Here is a 15,353-nt window from a genome sequence, read left to right as displayed (position 1 = left end):
TGGGACTGCATTCCACTCAGCATGGGCTGAGGCAGTAGCACAAGAGTTGACATGTAAGAACCCTAGATAATCAAGTGTTGGTGATGAAGTCCACAACTCTGTCTGAAAAAAAAAAAAAAAAAAAAAAAAACCTTTAAGTTTATTTTACTATACAAATCATAGTTCTCACCAAGACAATTACAAAACTCTCATCAACTACTGTATAAAGTCAGAAAAATATAAGGCTGGCATTCCCCTTCCTTTTAAAAAAATATAAGTAAAGGAATAAAACTATAACCTTTCATCTCTCTCAGAGATGAAATCAGAAGTAGCCATCTTTCCAAGAAAGAGATTTGAAACAGTTATTGATGATATCAGCTTAATGGGCTTATTAAATATTCTGAAGAAAATCACTGTAGCATTCTTAGAAATACTTTTTGGGATTCTGACTTTGGTTCTTATTTTTTAGTTGTTTCAAGTTTGGGCTGAATTTGTAACAACATGGATGGATCCAGAGGGTATTACGCTAAGTGAAATAAGTCAGAGAAGGACAGATACCATGAATTCACTTATATGTGGAATCTAAAAAATAACACACATGAACAAACAAAAGAGAAACAGATTCATAGATACAAAGAACAAACTGATGGTTACCAGAGGAAAAGGAGTATGGGAGTTGGGGATAGATGAAAAAGATGAAGGGGAATAAAAGGTACAAACTTCCAGTTATAAAATAAATAAGTTATGGGGATATAATGTAAAGCACAAGGACTATAGTCAGTAATATGGTAGTAACTTTATATGGTGATAGATGGTTACTAGACTTATTGTGATGATCACATCATAAGGTATATAAATGTTGAATCATTATGTTGTACACCTGAAACAAATACAATGTGGTATGTCAGCTATACTCCCATTACAGAAACATTTGAGCTAAGAAAATGCAAAAGTAGCAGGTTTAGGGTTTATTGGTTTGCAAATGATTGTAATGTTTAGAAACCCAATTATTGAATAAATTTTCTAACTCAGTTTCTCTGCAAGTGTATATGAATCATCAATATTCTTCTTGTTACTTTTATGTTCTTTCTAAAGAAATAGATTTTCAATAAAATATTGAGAGCAAAATATTATATAGTAAGTAGTTTGGACAGTGGAATGACTTTAAATAATTCAATTTTTCCCTTTTGGTTTTTACCCAGTGATATATCTGGCCAGCAGATGAACCTTCTTCTGATGAAGTCTTTGGATGCCCTGGAAAATTGCTGCTTTGACACTAGTCTTGAATATAAGTATGTTGGTTCCACTTCCTCTCTAACAGATACTTAGAGATTAGTTCTTTCTCTGCCATAAAATTTGTATTTTATGGTGAAATAGTTGTAGGACCTGATCTGTGTGTGTGTGTGTGTGTGTGTGTGTCTCATGCACGCATACACACACACACACACACACACACACACCTACCTTTCTTACTCCTGCCTTTTCCCCAGAGGTGTTTATCTTAGCTATAGCTCAAGTATTATGAAGTTGGGAAAAAATTTTGTGATTAAGATGCTGCAAACTTTCAGTGAAAACAATCAAGAATGGCTTTTATGTATCATCTTCATTAGTTTACAGGAAGATTGTTTGAATGTAAGGAGGACCATGGGGAGAACTAAAATAACCACAGTATGGGTATTTATGCATATAATAAAATCATATGTCTAAGTATATTTAACTTCAAATTAACATTTTATATTAATAAGATTTCTTTATTTTGCATTTCTTTATTCTTACCTTCTTTCTTGATTCTTACCTTGTTAATGAACAGCAGTGTTTAGGAGAGGGAAGAGTGGGCCTAGATAGGGGACTAACCCTTCCGAGTCAAATAGAATAGAGTCATCAGAAAACTTCTGTCCATATGGTAAAATCTAAAATCTAGCTTATTTTCAAAGTCAAATTAAAAGTTCAGTTTCTTCTTCAAGAAACTCTCTCTGTTCTCTTCAAATTCATGTTATTCCCATAGTTAACAAAGTTTAGTATTTTGTCATTCCTAATGTTTTGTGATTGTCATGGCTTCCGTAGTTCTGTCTTCGGTTTGAGGTTCAGCTAAATACTAAGTAGCCACATGTTGTGCTAGTCAGTTTCTAATGTAATTAAGCCCTGATTACAGCCTAAATATTGATACCAAAGCAGGAATCACCATCACTTTGGTTTATTGATAAAGAAAGTGAGTTTCAAATAGGAGACTGGTTCAAGGTCACACAATAAGTGGCAGAACTAGGAGAGAAACTTAGGTCGTCTGACTTCAAAGCTATTTTCCTCTCTCTTGCTAGTACAGTGTAGAGAACATTTCATTAGAAAGAAAGCTAGAATATTACAATAAAAAAGAATGAAACCTTGCCATTCGTGACAACATGGATGGACCAAGAGGGTATTATGCTAAATGAAATAAGTCAGACAAAGACAAATCCTATATGTTTTCACTTATATGTGGACTCTAAAAACACACAAACAACAACAAAAAAATGAATAAACAAAACAAATAAAACAGAAACATACCCATAGACAACAAGGGATGATTGCCAAAGGGGAGATGGGTGGTGAAATGGGTGAAATAAACGGAAATAAGTATTTTTTAAAATCAGAAAAAAAAAAATAGAAAGCAGTTTGACACTTTACAGTATGGTATTTATTATTATTTTTCTGATGCACAGGTCATGTTCACCATTTGAAAAAAAAAGGAGACTCTAACGAGGGCTCATGGCATAAAGTAGTCCCTTGTCTAATGAGATTGCAGGAGTCTGTGGTAGTCCTCCTTCAAGTGAAATAGTGGAAGCATTACCAAAAGGTAGTTAATAGATCTGGGAGCGTGCTACCTCAAGTGATAGAATTCACCCAGAGCGAATTTACCACGCTTCTTTGATTTAATAGACATGTCCCTGCTGAGAGAACCAAGCACCTGGGCTCGGCAGTGTTTGTGGTCCTATCACTAACATTTTGCTGCCATCTAGTGGTACTTACTGTACCATTACAGCCTTCACAGCTGTGACTGACTGACTAGTCAGGCTATCTGAGCGTTGGTTAATTACTATTGAGCTTTTATAAATACGATAACATTTGTATAGCACTCTGTAAAGGGCAAAGTGCTATACGAATGTTAACTGTTATTAGAACTAATTATTATATGGCTTAGTACTTAGTCTCCAGTAAACTAGATTCATCTCTGGTTAGTTTTAGAAAAATATATCTCAGTTGATATAGCAACACACATATCAGAGTTGCATATCTTCCTTTGAATATGTACAAAGAGTGATTTATTAGCACTAAGCATACAGAAGAACATTTACTATTATTTTAGAAAGGTATAGCTTTAAAGTCGCAGAATTTCTTTTTGCTAGTGATATTTTAATGTACTTGGGTAAGAGATTCAAGTAAGTAATGGCGTAATAGGGCATGTAATTTCTAAACTCATATTCTCTTTATAATTTGATAGTATTATAGAAGATTTGTTAGCAATTTCAAAACCTCAATTTTATACCTAATATTTTAATTTGTTTTTGTTTCATCTGAGACACCAACACCTAACCCCTTCTGTTTTCAGTGAACAGAAAGATGTGAAAGTTTCCTCTGCCCAAGTTATTCTTGGATTAGAGCTGGCAGATATATCAAAGGGAAGCTAGAATGAGGTAAATGTGGCAATACTGAACTAGGCACTTGGGAGAATCTTTAAGACTTAGGACAAGAAATAAAATATAGAAGATTTGGAAATCAGAAGGAAACATCAGGAATAAAGATTTAGAACTGGCTTCGTGGTGCATGTCGGAAAAAATGAGACAAAAGAGAAGGAAACAATTTAGAAGGTGAATAAATGCATATACTCTTAACATTTATATTGGCACAAAATATAGTTAGATTATATATTCATATATTACAACAGTCCAATAATTACCACTGTGGCAAATGAATCATTAGTGAATGGTAACCTTGCCTAAGAATAATTATGCTGTAATAATATTTAGGTAAATTTGAACTAAAAGCCAGGATCTCTTTTTCTAAGCCTTTGTGCCCATGGGCCTCGGGATGGTAAGGGAGGAGCTTCAGTCCGAGGGATAGAGATTTTTCTGTGCCCAGAATAGCCCAAAGAGCAAGATTTATATACCTGCCTATTTATTGAGAGAGACAAACCCCAATACTTACTTAAGCGAACTTTAAAAGGAATCCTTTTCCACATGAACCTAACACCCATTTTTCTTATATTAGTCTGGCAGGAAATAGAAATCAAGTTTTCTTGATAGAATCTTGGATCCAGTGAATTTTATTACTCATCAATTTTGCCAAAATTAACAAAATATCAAGTTAACCAAAAGAATGAAGTCTTGGTTTTTGTTTTTGTTTCCATTTTTGTAGAACATCTCTCCACCTTAGACTCTCTTAAAATGCTGCACTTGGTCAGTTCTTCAGCATTCAGTAAATGTTGGCTGCATGCCTATCCCCATCCAGCAGTATACTAGGTGCCACAGATATTGTGGTGAGGAAAAAACTTAAAAGGTACTCACCCTCATGGAGCTTGCAGGCTAGCAACAGAGGTGGATTGTAATTAAGTAGTCCCCCAAACAATCCTTATCAGAGTTTATAATTAAAATTGTCTGAAGTAAATTAGTATAGGATGCTATGGGAGAATGCTAAAGTGGTTCCCTGCTGGGCCAGGAAGAGTGTCCCTGAGGAAGTAACATTTGAAATCCTAAGCGTAGCTAGCAGTTAAATAGTCAGCGGGGGAGCAAAAAAAATTTTCAATGTATTAATCACATTTTGTCTCACTATATCTTTGGTATAATTCTATCAAAATTTTATATACATCAGTATAGAAAGATAGTCAGGAAAACTTCCCTGTAGATTCTAAATGAAAAGAAAGACTTAAATCCATACTAATAAAGAGTGATCTCTTCTCTTTCAGAAATATACTTTGTCTCAAAAGCATGCAGTGCTCAGACATTAGATGCTGACTTAACTGGTTGGAAATGTATTATGCTAGTTGAGCTTGTTAAGTTCATGTAAGCCGTAACAGCATTTCTGCCTGACTAATGATGAATTGTTACTGCAGTAGCTTCTTTACAAAAAATTTTCTAATCCTAGGCTGTTATGCAGTAGAACCTAGAAAACACGCTTGAGCTATTTGCCTTCTCATAGGCGTCTTGCAGCGCCTGAGAGGGGCTGGGGTTTGGCAGATGGCACAGAAGGCTGGGAATAGAAACCTCCATCTTCTGGCCGTGCTCTGCTGGAAACTCTTTCCATGACCTTGAGCAAATCCTGTAGCCTCTCCTTCTTTTTGGGGTCTCTTATCATATGTGGAAGCTCCATTTGCACAGAGGTATTGGGGGGAAGCAATTAATACATTCATGAAACGACGTGAAGGTTTTCGATGCCAGCGAAGGAGACAGATGCTTATATAAGAGCAAAATGACTACAGGTATTGAAATATGTCATTGGAGAAATGCTCTGGATGTCTTCTTAAGCAGCAGATATGATGAGAGGCAAGCCAAATCAGAGTGAGGACGATTTCTGAAAAACTCAGCATGCTCTCAATTTGAAAAACAACAGTGATGACAACTTTTTTAAAAAAAAAGTAAAAAAATCATCCCAAAGCTGCATTTTTTTATCATACTAGCTAGAAGTTTTCTGGGAGAACAATTCATTTATTTAAATGGATATGTGTTCTTTCAGGAGAATTGAGACACAAAGCCCAAGATTCCAATTGAATCATCACATGGGGTAACTTTTGACAAGCCTGTCATTTGTCCATTTTCTCTTCTGACCCAGTGGTACCCCGCGGGATCAGAGGGGAGAAGAGGATTAATGTCATGGTGTGCTGACAAATGCACAATTTCTTTAAGAAAGAAATTCCACTTGTTGAAGTTGACTAGGAAACATGAAGCACTTAGCAGTATCTCATAATCATGCCTCTCATTTATTCACCCTGTTATTAGTCAGATGTCCTCAGCTCATATCCTGAAATTTAGTCTTTTCTGTCCTCATGCAGTTAGTCATAGTGCATAGTGCACACAGGCAGGGCGGGGAGGGGCGTAGGGGGGAGGGGTGGAGAGAAGGCCAGGGCATTTCTCTAAGGGCGGAGATAGAGCTGGTTTGACTACTTTTTATACTTCCTTCTCTCCTTACGGTAGAGTTGAAGTCAAACTATTTCATGTTTTTGTTTGTTTGTTTTTCCAGTGGGTACACAGCACTAGCATGGGCCACTGACACCCGTTTTGACATAAAGCATTCCTTTTGAGGGGAGGTGGGTATACTTGTGGTGGCTCATAGGACACACTTACATAGCAGGCAGCAGAATTAGAATCTAGTTGTCTCACCTCGGATTGCAGAGCACCGTAAACTCCTATGATAAGTGAGGAGCGATGACATGGATTCTTGTGATTTTAACACCTGATCTTTTTTGGCATCCAAGCACGGGCTGTATATTGGGAGTTGGACTTGTTCTGTCCCTCATGAGCCACAGCAGCCAAATGGAGTCACGAGTTCATGTGGCAGCATCACTTCGGAAGCTTTCTACATACCTCGATGACAGTGGGAGCCAGAGCAGAACATTTCAGGAGGTAGGAGATGAGGTTATAGTTTTTTTCCCTTTTCTGTCTTTTATTTTCCTGTTGCTGCTTATTTTCTACTTCTCACATTTTGATAACCCTAAAATTAAATTCTTCCTCAGTGTCAACTGGGACAAGGAGAAAATCTGAATGGCAAACAACCTATATATTAGATCATGAGGTTTTCAAATTGTACAGCTGTTTAAATCAACGTAGACTTAAATGCGGCATATAAGATAAGAACTTTTAGTGAATACAAAAACCTAAGTCAACATCACTAGGAGGTACTTTCTAAGAAGACCTGCAATTTCTGGAGGAAGGTTAAATGGAGATTTTAGAATTATGCCCAAGCCAAACGTAACTTTGAAGGATGACCAGGAAAAAGCTTAAACTGTGGATCGAAAAGGCATTTGCTTTTTAAATATTAGCTAGCAGGAAAAATGATTGAGGAAATTCCCCTTACCAGATTAAATGAAGAGCTTTTTCTGTTTAGGCGCAAACATGTGCAGAATCGCAGTTCATGTGACACAGTCTGTGAGTGTCGACCTTGTTGACAGAGAACATCTGAGGCTTGTGTGTCTGTTGTGCCCAGGTGAAGCTGGACCGTCTGTGCTCTTCTGTGGGAGCGCTGGAGACGACCTCTTGGCCTGGCCAGATTCTCCCTCTCATTAGAGCAGATTCTATTTTGTCCCGGCCTGCCCACGAGCTATTGATGAGTACATAATGGCTGCTGTGTTTCCCTGCTCAGCTCCTCTGCTTTCAGCAAAGGGACTTGTTGAATCGGTGAATTTCTTTGGGGCATGGAGGGTTGAAGTTTTGTTCTAAGACATGCATGCACCACATTTCCATTTTTAAAGTGGGGCAGAGCACAATTTAAAAGTACATATTTTCTTTCAAGCAAAAGGGGGAAACTTTGCAACTGAGGAGCAATTCAATTAATAAATGAAAGCAAGGTTTTTATCTGTCTGCCTTGATGTTTTGATTTATAAGGCCTTGAGCAAGCATTTTTTCTCCCTTCTGATGTTTTATTATCCAATTTATCCCTTAGAAACTGCTTCCTTCTGTCATGCTATATCAACCAGTAGGAGTTGAATATTTCCACTCTGTCTTAAGAGCATCTTTGTAAGGGAGGGTTTCATCATGAAAACACAAAGCAGGAGGGAGGAGTGATTAACTGTGATTTGCAAAAACTGAGGCTCAAATAGATTGACTTGCCCAAAGTTACTTAGCCAATAAATAGTCACTTTGGGACACACACCTGAGTATTCTGTCTCTACTCCGAATACTCTTTTTTATTTGTCATGTGTTCATTTCTTCATTTATTTATTTATGCATTTACTTGTTAAATTATCCTACCAGTGCTAATGAGTAAGTAGCATTGTCTCTACTCTACACAATTTTTCTAACTATGAAGCCCACAGTCGTGGTCCTTTATGCTCCACTACTGCTACTAAGGAATTTTAATGTAGCAGTATTTCTTTCACGTCTTTGAGTTTCCTCTGCTGTTTGGCCTTGGATCGTAGTAACGTCCACCGTTATGAAAATCTGCTTCTACTCTTGATAGATGCTGTGTTCTAAGTTGATAAAGGAAGTTTTTGGTTTAGAGTATAAAGATCTGGATTTGAATCTTACCTCTGTCACTTGCTGGCTATGTCTACTTGACCTTCAAAGTCCGATATCTATAAAGTAGGAATAATGACACCCACCTCATAACATTGTTAGGAAATATAAATCAGGAATAAAACAGTCCACAGTCTGTAGGTGGTGTATTTGAAGGCAATCTTTATCTTGGGGAGGAGTTTCACAGAGTATTTGTGCCAACTAAACCATGTTCTTTTATTTTCCCTCATGAAGAAACATTTGTCTGCTGTCTTCTCAGGTCCTTGCCTATACCATTAGCTGTGTGTGCACATCAGCATTCAGTGCTGGAATTATTGAGGCTGCAGAGGCTGAAGATATTATGAACAAGCTTCGACTGTTGGTAGAGAACAACCAGCAGGTTGGAATGTGTACCCTGCCTGTTTCTCCCTATGGGTCTCATGCTGATTTTGACTTACTCTGAATTAGAGTGTAATGGTCTATTTTCGTGCCCAGAACTGAGGAACTTCTAATTATTCTCTTCTCTCACAGCTATAGCCAGCAGTCACATCCTCTGTCTCCTCCTATAGACTTGATTCTCTTTTGGTCTGAGAAAATACAAAGGCTTTACTCTCTCTCCAACTGTTGCTCTGTATTTATAAAATCTTAAAACGTGGCTGGGAATATAAGAGTCAGAGACCACAATTTGTATAGCTATGAATGTGTAGAGGGTTCTGACAAGGTCAAACCTCAGCACATTCAAGGCAGAAAATCTCTGCTCATGGCTGAATATGTATGGGAATATTTAAATACTTGTAAATTAAATACCTTTGAATGTTCCCTCTGAAATATTATTCAACCACAAAAAGGAAGGAGATCCTGTCATGAGCTGAAACAAGGATGAACCTTGAGGTCATTATGCTAAGTGAAATAGGCCAATCACACAAAGGCAAATACTATATGATTCTATTTTTATGATGTACCTAGAGCTAGAAAGTAGAATGGTGATTGCCAGAGGCTGGGGGACGGAGTAATGTGGAGTTACCATCTAATAGGTAGAGAGTTTCAGTTTCGCAAGATGAAGAGTTCTGGAGACCAGTAGTTGTTGCACACAGTATGAATGTACTTAATACCACTGAACTGTATGCACAGTTAAAAATGGTTAAAATGGTCAATTTTATGTTCTATGTATTTTTACCACAATTTTAAAAATTGAAAAGTAACGTTCCATCTGATTGCACATGCTCTAGAATATCTCCATTGGTGGTAATTTTTTTTTTTTTAAGGTTTGTCCTAAGTCTTAATATTGGCCAGAGTGGGTTATTTCAAAATTCACTGGTTTTAAGCTTATATTATATGGTATTGTTACTATTTTATGGATTATATGCCTGCTCGCTTATAAGAGGTTTTGTAACATCAAAATGTAGAAGTTTCCATATGTGGTGCTCTTTATGGGACATTTTCTCTTCTTGCTTGGGAGTTAATTGAGCTTGTGTGATCTACTTTGGTATTTCACCCTAACCCCTTCTGAGAATTTGGGTCATTTGAGCCAATTGCTCAAAAATGCAGTATTATTTTCCTCAGATAAATCACTCAACTGCAGCTGAATCTCTTGCAATTAGACTGTAGTTTCTCTTGCAAACCAAAGTCTAGATTTTAAAAATATGCAAATCTCTGATTTACGGATGGTTAAAGAGCTTGTTGGGAGGAAAGGGAGCCCCTAGAAGTGCTCGTGTTGCTATATGTAAATTTTTTTGATCCGTGCCATTATTTTTTTTCCTTACCCCTTGTTTTATTTCTTTATAACAGACCTCAGGTTTTGCCTTGGCCTTAGGGAACATAGTTCACGGCTTGTCTGTATGCGGACATGGGAAAGCTGAAGACTTAGGCAACAAACTGCTCCCTGCCTGGATCAGAATTGTTCTAGCAGAGGTAAGAGTCATCCGTTGCATGTTGTTTTATTTTTTTTATAAAGGAAAAAAGCCTACTTAATTGAACCATTTATAGGTGCTGCTAAGGTATATAGCTTAATAAAAGAACAGGCAATTTCAAACAAGAGGAACGTGTACTTTTCATCTCTTATAAATGATACATCTGTCAACTATTACAATTAAAAAAAAACTCGATTTTTTAGCTATTGAATTTTCCACAGGGCTCCATTTTTTTAAAAAATAAAATAATCAATCACCCTCAATACTACAGGTATATAGCTTAATAAAAGAACAGGCAATTTCAAACAAGAGGAACGTGTACTTTTCATCTCTTATAAATGATACATCTGTCAACTATTACAATTAAAAAAAAACTGGCTATTTTGTCGTTTAATTTTAGAACAGCATTGTATTTTTTTAAAAATAAAAACAAGAAGCCACCTATGATCTAACAACTAACCTATTACTTTATTCAAGTCAGTTTAGTTCAGTCATACATGTTATGTTGACCCTACAAACTTAGTATCATTTCAACTATTTATTTCTCTATGATATAATAAGTTTTATAGAATTCAAACCCAAGGACTATTTCCCCATTGACGTATTCTGACGCTTTGTTTTCAGGGCACGCCCACAATGCTTTGCTTGGCAGCTCTTCATGGTATGGTAGCCTTGGTAGGCTCCGAAGGAGATATAATGCAGGTAAAAAAAAAAAGAAAAAGAAAAAGAAAAAGGAAGCAATCTAAATGTGTACATAGCCATGGCAAGAGGAGAATGCCCAGTATCTCAGTGTGCTAATGACAAAAGAATATATGCTTGTGGTAATGATTATAGTGGAGTTTTTAGTGACCTGATGTGTGGAAAACTGCTCTTTGCTGAGAATTCTTTCTCTAGATATTTGTTTCTTATTTTATTTGGTTTATAGGAATTAAACCTAGTGAACTTGTATACTTTCTACAAAGTTCCCTACCTGAGAAAAAAATGACCGGATCATAAGAAATGTCAGGTCATTCATAAGAAACTCCATTTTGCATATGTAATGTTTAAATTTATATCACTGTAATTATTTTTTCACTTTAAAATGTTTTCCACAGTGGGCATATGTGTAACTTTTTATGTAATTCTAAGGAATTCCTTTGTTTATACTATAACGGTTTATAAGAATGGGTTCTGCTCTCAAGGAGCTCACAGCTTTTGTTTTTGAAATATAAGGACATAATGATAAATTATTCCATAGCTCAGAAGATGATCGCTCCTCCACTGGGAATATCAATATTTACTTTTTCTGGGATGTTGGGGCGGGCATTTCTCATTTTTCTTTCAGCTGAAGTCAGAAGCCATACAGACCTCTCATTTTCAAGCCAGACTTAATGAAGTCATCAGAACCATAACACAGGTGAGAAGAGGAATTTAAAATCTTCAGGTAGGGAAACAGATATTCCCCTTTGTTGTCATTTTTCTCTTTCATGGGACAAACTTACGTAGAAAATTAAATCTCTGGTTATTCATGGTGAATTCAAGGGGCATTTGAAAGTGGTTTATGGTCGTACATTTACTGACAAACATGCAATGCCTTGGGAAAAAAAAGAAAACTGGCATTTTTGAGTTAACTTAAGTTGTCATTTGGTTTCCTTAAAAATTAAAACTTGACCCTGTGAGGAATGTCAGGCCCTTAGGAGAAGGAAAAATGGAAGGTGATCAGAGGGCAGTGCAGATACCTAAGCAGAATGATCAAGTATCACTAGTTCAATGTCACTGATAAAAATATTTGGGTAAATCATTGTTAGCATTATCCTTGGATAAAGAATAAACATTCATCTGCTGAGAAATGATTTTATATCTTAAGATTTTTATTTTTAAAAACTTATTATGTTATTGTATGAAATGTGAAGGTACAGAGTAAAAGTAGCTGAAAAAATACTACTAATGGTCCTTCCAGCCTGAAGCAAGTGGCTTCTAATATTTGGTCATATTTCTTTTCAAGGATTCTAATTTTCTTTGCATAGTTGGTATTCTTACTGTATATAGAACTTTGTAGTCTAGTCTTTTCACTTAGTATACTTGTTTTCATCTTTGTAAAATATAGTTGATTACAACACCTGTAAACTTAAAGAAGTTTTAGTAATTCATATTTTTTAAAGCAAGCATAAACCTCTGAACAGAAGAAACTTTTTTAAATGCGTGTATGAATATGAATATTCTAACAAAAATTCTACTGAAGCTTAAGTTGCTATAACTAGGGAGGAAAATCTGTGATTTGAACTAATTTTAAAATGCTTATTATGAATGATAAAATAATAAAACATTATTTAAAGAAGAGAACAAAATAATATCTCCTTTCATTTTTTTTAGAGGTATTTTAATCTTGAGAGAAACTATCACCTCTTTTTCACTTTTGGGATTTTCTTTTCCCATTTTTTGAAAAATTCTTTTGAGACCAATCTGAGTCAGCGATACCTGAGACAAGCACTGGTTCCTTCTTCTATCATCATTGATTGATTGATTGATTCATTCATTGATTCAGTCATTCAGCAATGCTTGTTGATAACCTTTATGTCCCAGGTTTAGTATACTAGACAAATGATACCACTTGTCCTAGAACTTCTCATTACCAGACAAGTTACGACCTCATAAAAGATTAGTGACTTTCCGTGAGTGGACTTTTATGGAACGGAGTTTGGATCTTGCCCTGTCACTGAACTGTTACATTTTCATCCATAGGTCATCAGTGTATCCGGGGTGATTGGTCTTCAGTCCAATGCAATCTGGCTTCTGGGACATCTTCATCTATCTATTCTGTCCTCCAATCAAAGTAGAACCTCTGGTAAGATTAGAGCCATAGGGCACTGGAGCCGCAAGGAGGGATTGCTGACTGGAGGCTATGTACTTAGTTAAGAGCATTAACCTTCACAGCAACCCTCAGGGGTGGGTATTACCTTCCCTATTACACGTCAGAGGAAATGCACCTTGGAAAGGCTTCCTGACCTACCCAGGGTCACATGGCAGTTAGTTAGTGGTAGACACGAACGTAGAACTCAGATCTGAACTCTTCTTCTTTGCCTCCCTCAGGGAAGAGTTTAGACACTGAATCTAACCCCATATTTTACAGATGAGGAACCTGAGGCTCAGAAAAATGGCGTTACTTACATACAGAATTAGTTTACTGACAAATCCAGAAAAAAGGAACCAGGTCCTTGAGGCCTGGACTAGAGTTCTTTTTATTTTACTAGATGTAATCATAGTTTGAATACTGCTAGTATTTCATTAAAATTCTCTTCATATATGGCTGCAGTTCTTCTGGCTCCTGCTTTTGAGAAAATAATAGTTACAATTGTACATCACCTTGGCCTTGGAACTGAAATCCTAGGTGTTAATATAACACGGCTTTTTCTATTGCCAGCTTTTTTGTAAAAGCAATAAGAAATATTTGCAATTCCCACATTCTTAATTTATGTTGCACTTGGAGATTTGTTAAGGAGGCATTACTGTAATGCACTGAGACCTATGTCTGCTCCTTGTTCTTTATAGAATTTTGACCCACCGGCTCTCTTGGACCCAGGCCAGAGAGGTTTAGGTGCCAAAGATTCCTCATTAAAATCTAGTTTCACATGTCCTCTGACAGGTAGTCTACGGACAGCATTACCATGAACATAGGCCCCTGTAATTTCTGTAATTACTGTCTCCCTCACTTTCGGTCACTCCTTAGCTACAGAAATGGGATATTGTTCTGTAGCATTCCCAACATGATGAACTTTAGATGTTTGGAAGCTGTCGTATTAAAATGGGAAAAAGAAAAACTTAGTCATATTGGAAACCCTTTGTAATGCTACTTTTGAAAGGCAGTGCTCTCACAATATCCTGGTAAAATAGCATGTTTGTGTCAGGCTTTTGCTTTTTTACAAAGGCTTTTAATTGTTATGTTGTGGGGTACATGGTCTGGCCCACATATACTCAAGTCAGGTCATAGCGAATCATCCTACACCCAGGTTCTTCAGAACTATGTGACTATATGTCTGGAAAAGTACAGCCGCTTGTTTCTGATGGAATTTTCCAGTTCAGCCATTTACTTCAGTAAAAACCACCTCATGAAACAATTTTGGGGAACTGGGAGGAAAAGAAGCTAGGAAACTCCCAAGACTCAACTGGCATAAATGTCACTGCTTCACCATTCCAGGTCAGCAGCATCTGGTTATTTGTACATGTTGGTCACTCAGAGGTCCCTGTCTTATGAAGAGACTGGCTGCTATTAATACTGATTGTAGTATTTCCGTGGTTCATATGTGTGACTCAGGATGTTCTGAAGTAGCTCTTAGACTGGTGGTCTCAGCCTGGAAGCCCAGCAGACTCCTTGCTGACACTGAGAAGGTCACAGGATTAGGGTTCATTGATGTGTCAACGTGGGAAGGATTTTTTTTTAACTACTTTGGTAAAATTTTTGTCCTCTGTGGTTTTTCAGCCTCTACTGGGATTCCTACTGTTTTAGATAGCTGGCATAGCCTAAATGATTACTTCAAGGCCAGTCACTTAATCTAATAGAATTAGTTGTAGCTACCGACTATTGCGCTGAGATTAATGGCATAAACATCTCCGCTTTTGTCTCTAGGTTAATATGGCAGCATGAGATCATTATCTTTCCTTCATTAGTCCTGCCAAGTTCACTGGTTAATTTGATCATTTTCTGTCTCCACAGTTCCTACTGACTATAGCTATTTGCCTGAAAGCAGTTTTATCAGAGCAGCCATTGGCTTCTTCATTACAGGAGGGAAAAAAGGCAAGTAAATGCAGTTTTTGAATTTTAACATTCTTTCTACATGTTAAGTTTCTGTGCCTTCAGCCTTGTATTGTATTAAACAATACAAATCTGAAGGGGGGATATTTTCTTCTGCTAGATCATCTTTGCAATACAGATGACCAGGAGGCCAACTACAATAAATGGTACATCAACATACACTCTGTGTAGTCTCTATGAATGACCTTGGGGGGGGACTCTGCAAAGACCTTAATCTTCCATTGCGTCATTTCAAAAGTGAAAGTGCACATTACTTTTCATGTCAATATCTGGTGAGCGTGACCTAACAAGAGAAGACACACCTGGGTACGGTTTGCGTTTCAGGACCTGGCTTGGAAGTAGGTTTTCTCCCTGAACCTTGTATGATCGCTCTGTGTTGCCAAAATCACTGACTCTGGGTCTTATTTTTAGCTTATGTTCTGCTTCTTTGCAAACATTCATCCCTTTGTGATTCTATGTTGCTGTCACCTACATTAGAGCGCAAGCAACCTGAAGACA

General features: G+C 37.0%; 1 protein-coding gene across 3 annotated transcripts in view; it reads left to right on the top strand.

The window, feature by feature from the left end:
• The window catches only part of FOCAD (focadhesin), a 252,868-nt gene that overhangs the window by 203,354 nt on the left and 34,161 nt on the right, over positions 1-15,353 (top strand). For all 3 annotated transcript variants that reach the window (XM_025051385.1, XM_006918338.3, XM_015594517.2), the window contains 8 exons: positions 1,182-1,271; positions 6,422-6,569; positions 8,437-8,556; positions 9,945-10,067; positions 10,691-10,768; positions 11,391-11,462; positions 12,788-12,890; positions 14,757-14,837. In XM_025051385.1, coding sequence (XP_024907153.1) covers positions 1,182-1,271; positions 6,422-6,569; positions 8,437-8,556; positions 9,945-10,067; positions 10,691-10,768; positions 11,391-11,462; positions 12,788-12,890; positions 14,757-14,837 — 815 coding nt within the window. The remainder of the gene's footprint in view (positions 1-1,181; positions 1,272-6,421; positions 6,570-8,436; positions 8,557-9,944; positions 10,068-10,690; positions 10,769-11,390; positions 11,463-12,787; positions 12,891-14,756; positions 14,838-15,353) is intronic.

Source organism: Pteropus alecto, unplaced genomic scaffold (assembly GCF_000325575.1).
Source record: "Pteropus alecto unplaced genomic scaffold, ASM32557v1 scaffold95, whole genome shotgun sequence".
Classification (NCBI taxonomy): Eukaryota; Metazoa; Chordata; class Mammalia; order Chiroptera; family Pteropodidae; genus Pteropus; species Pteropus alecto.
The sequence above is the reverse complement of the archived record's forward strand: the minus strand, read 5'-3'. Positions and strand labels throughout refer to the sequence as shown.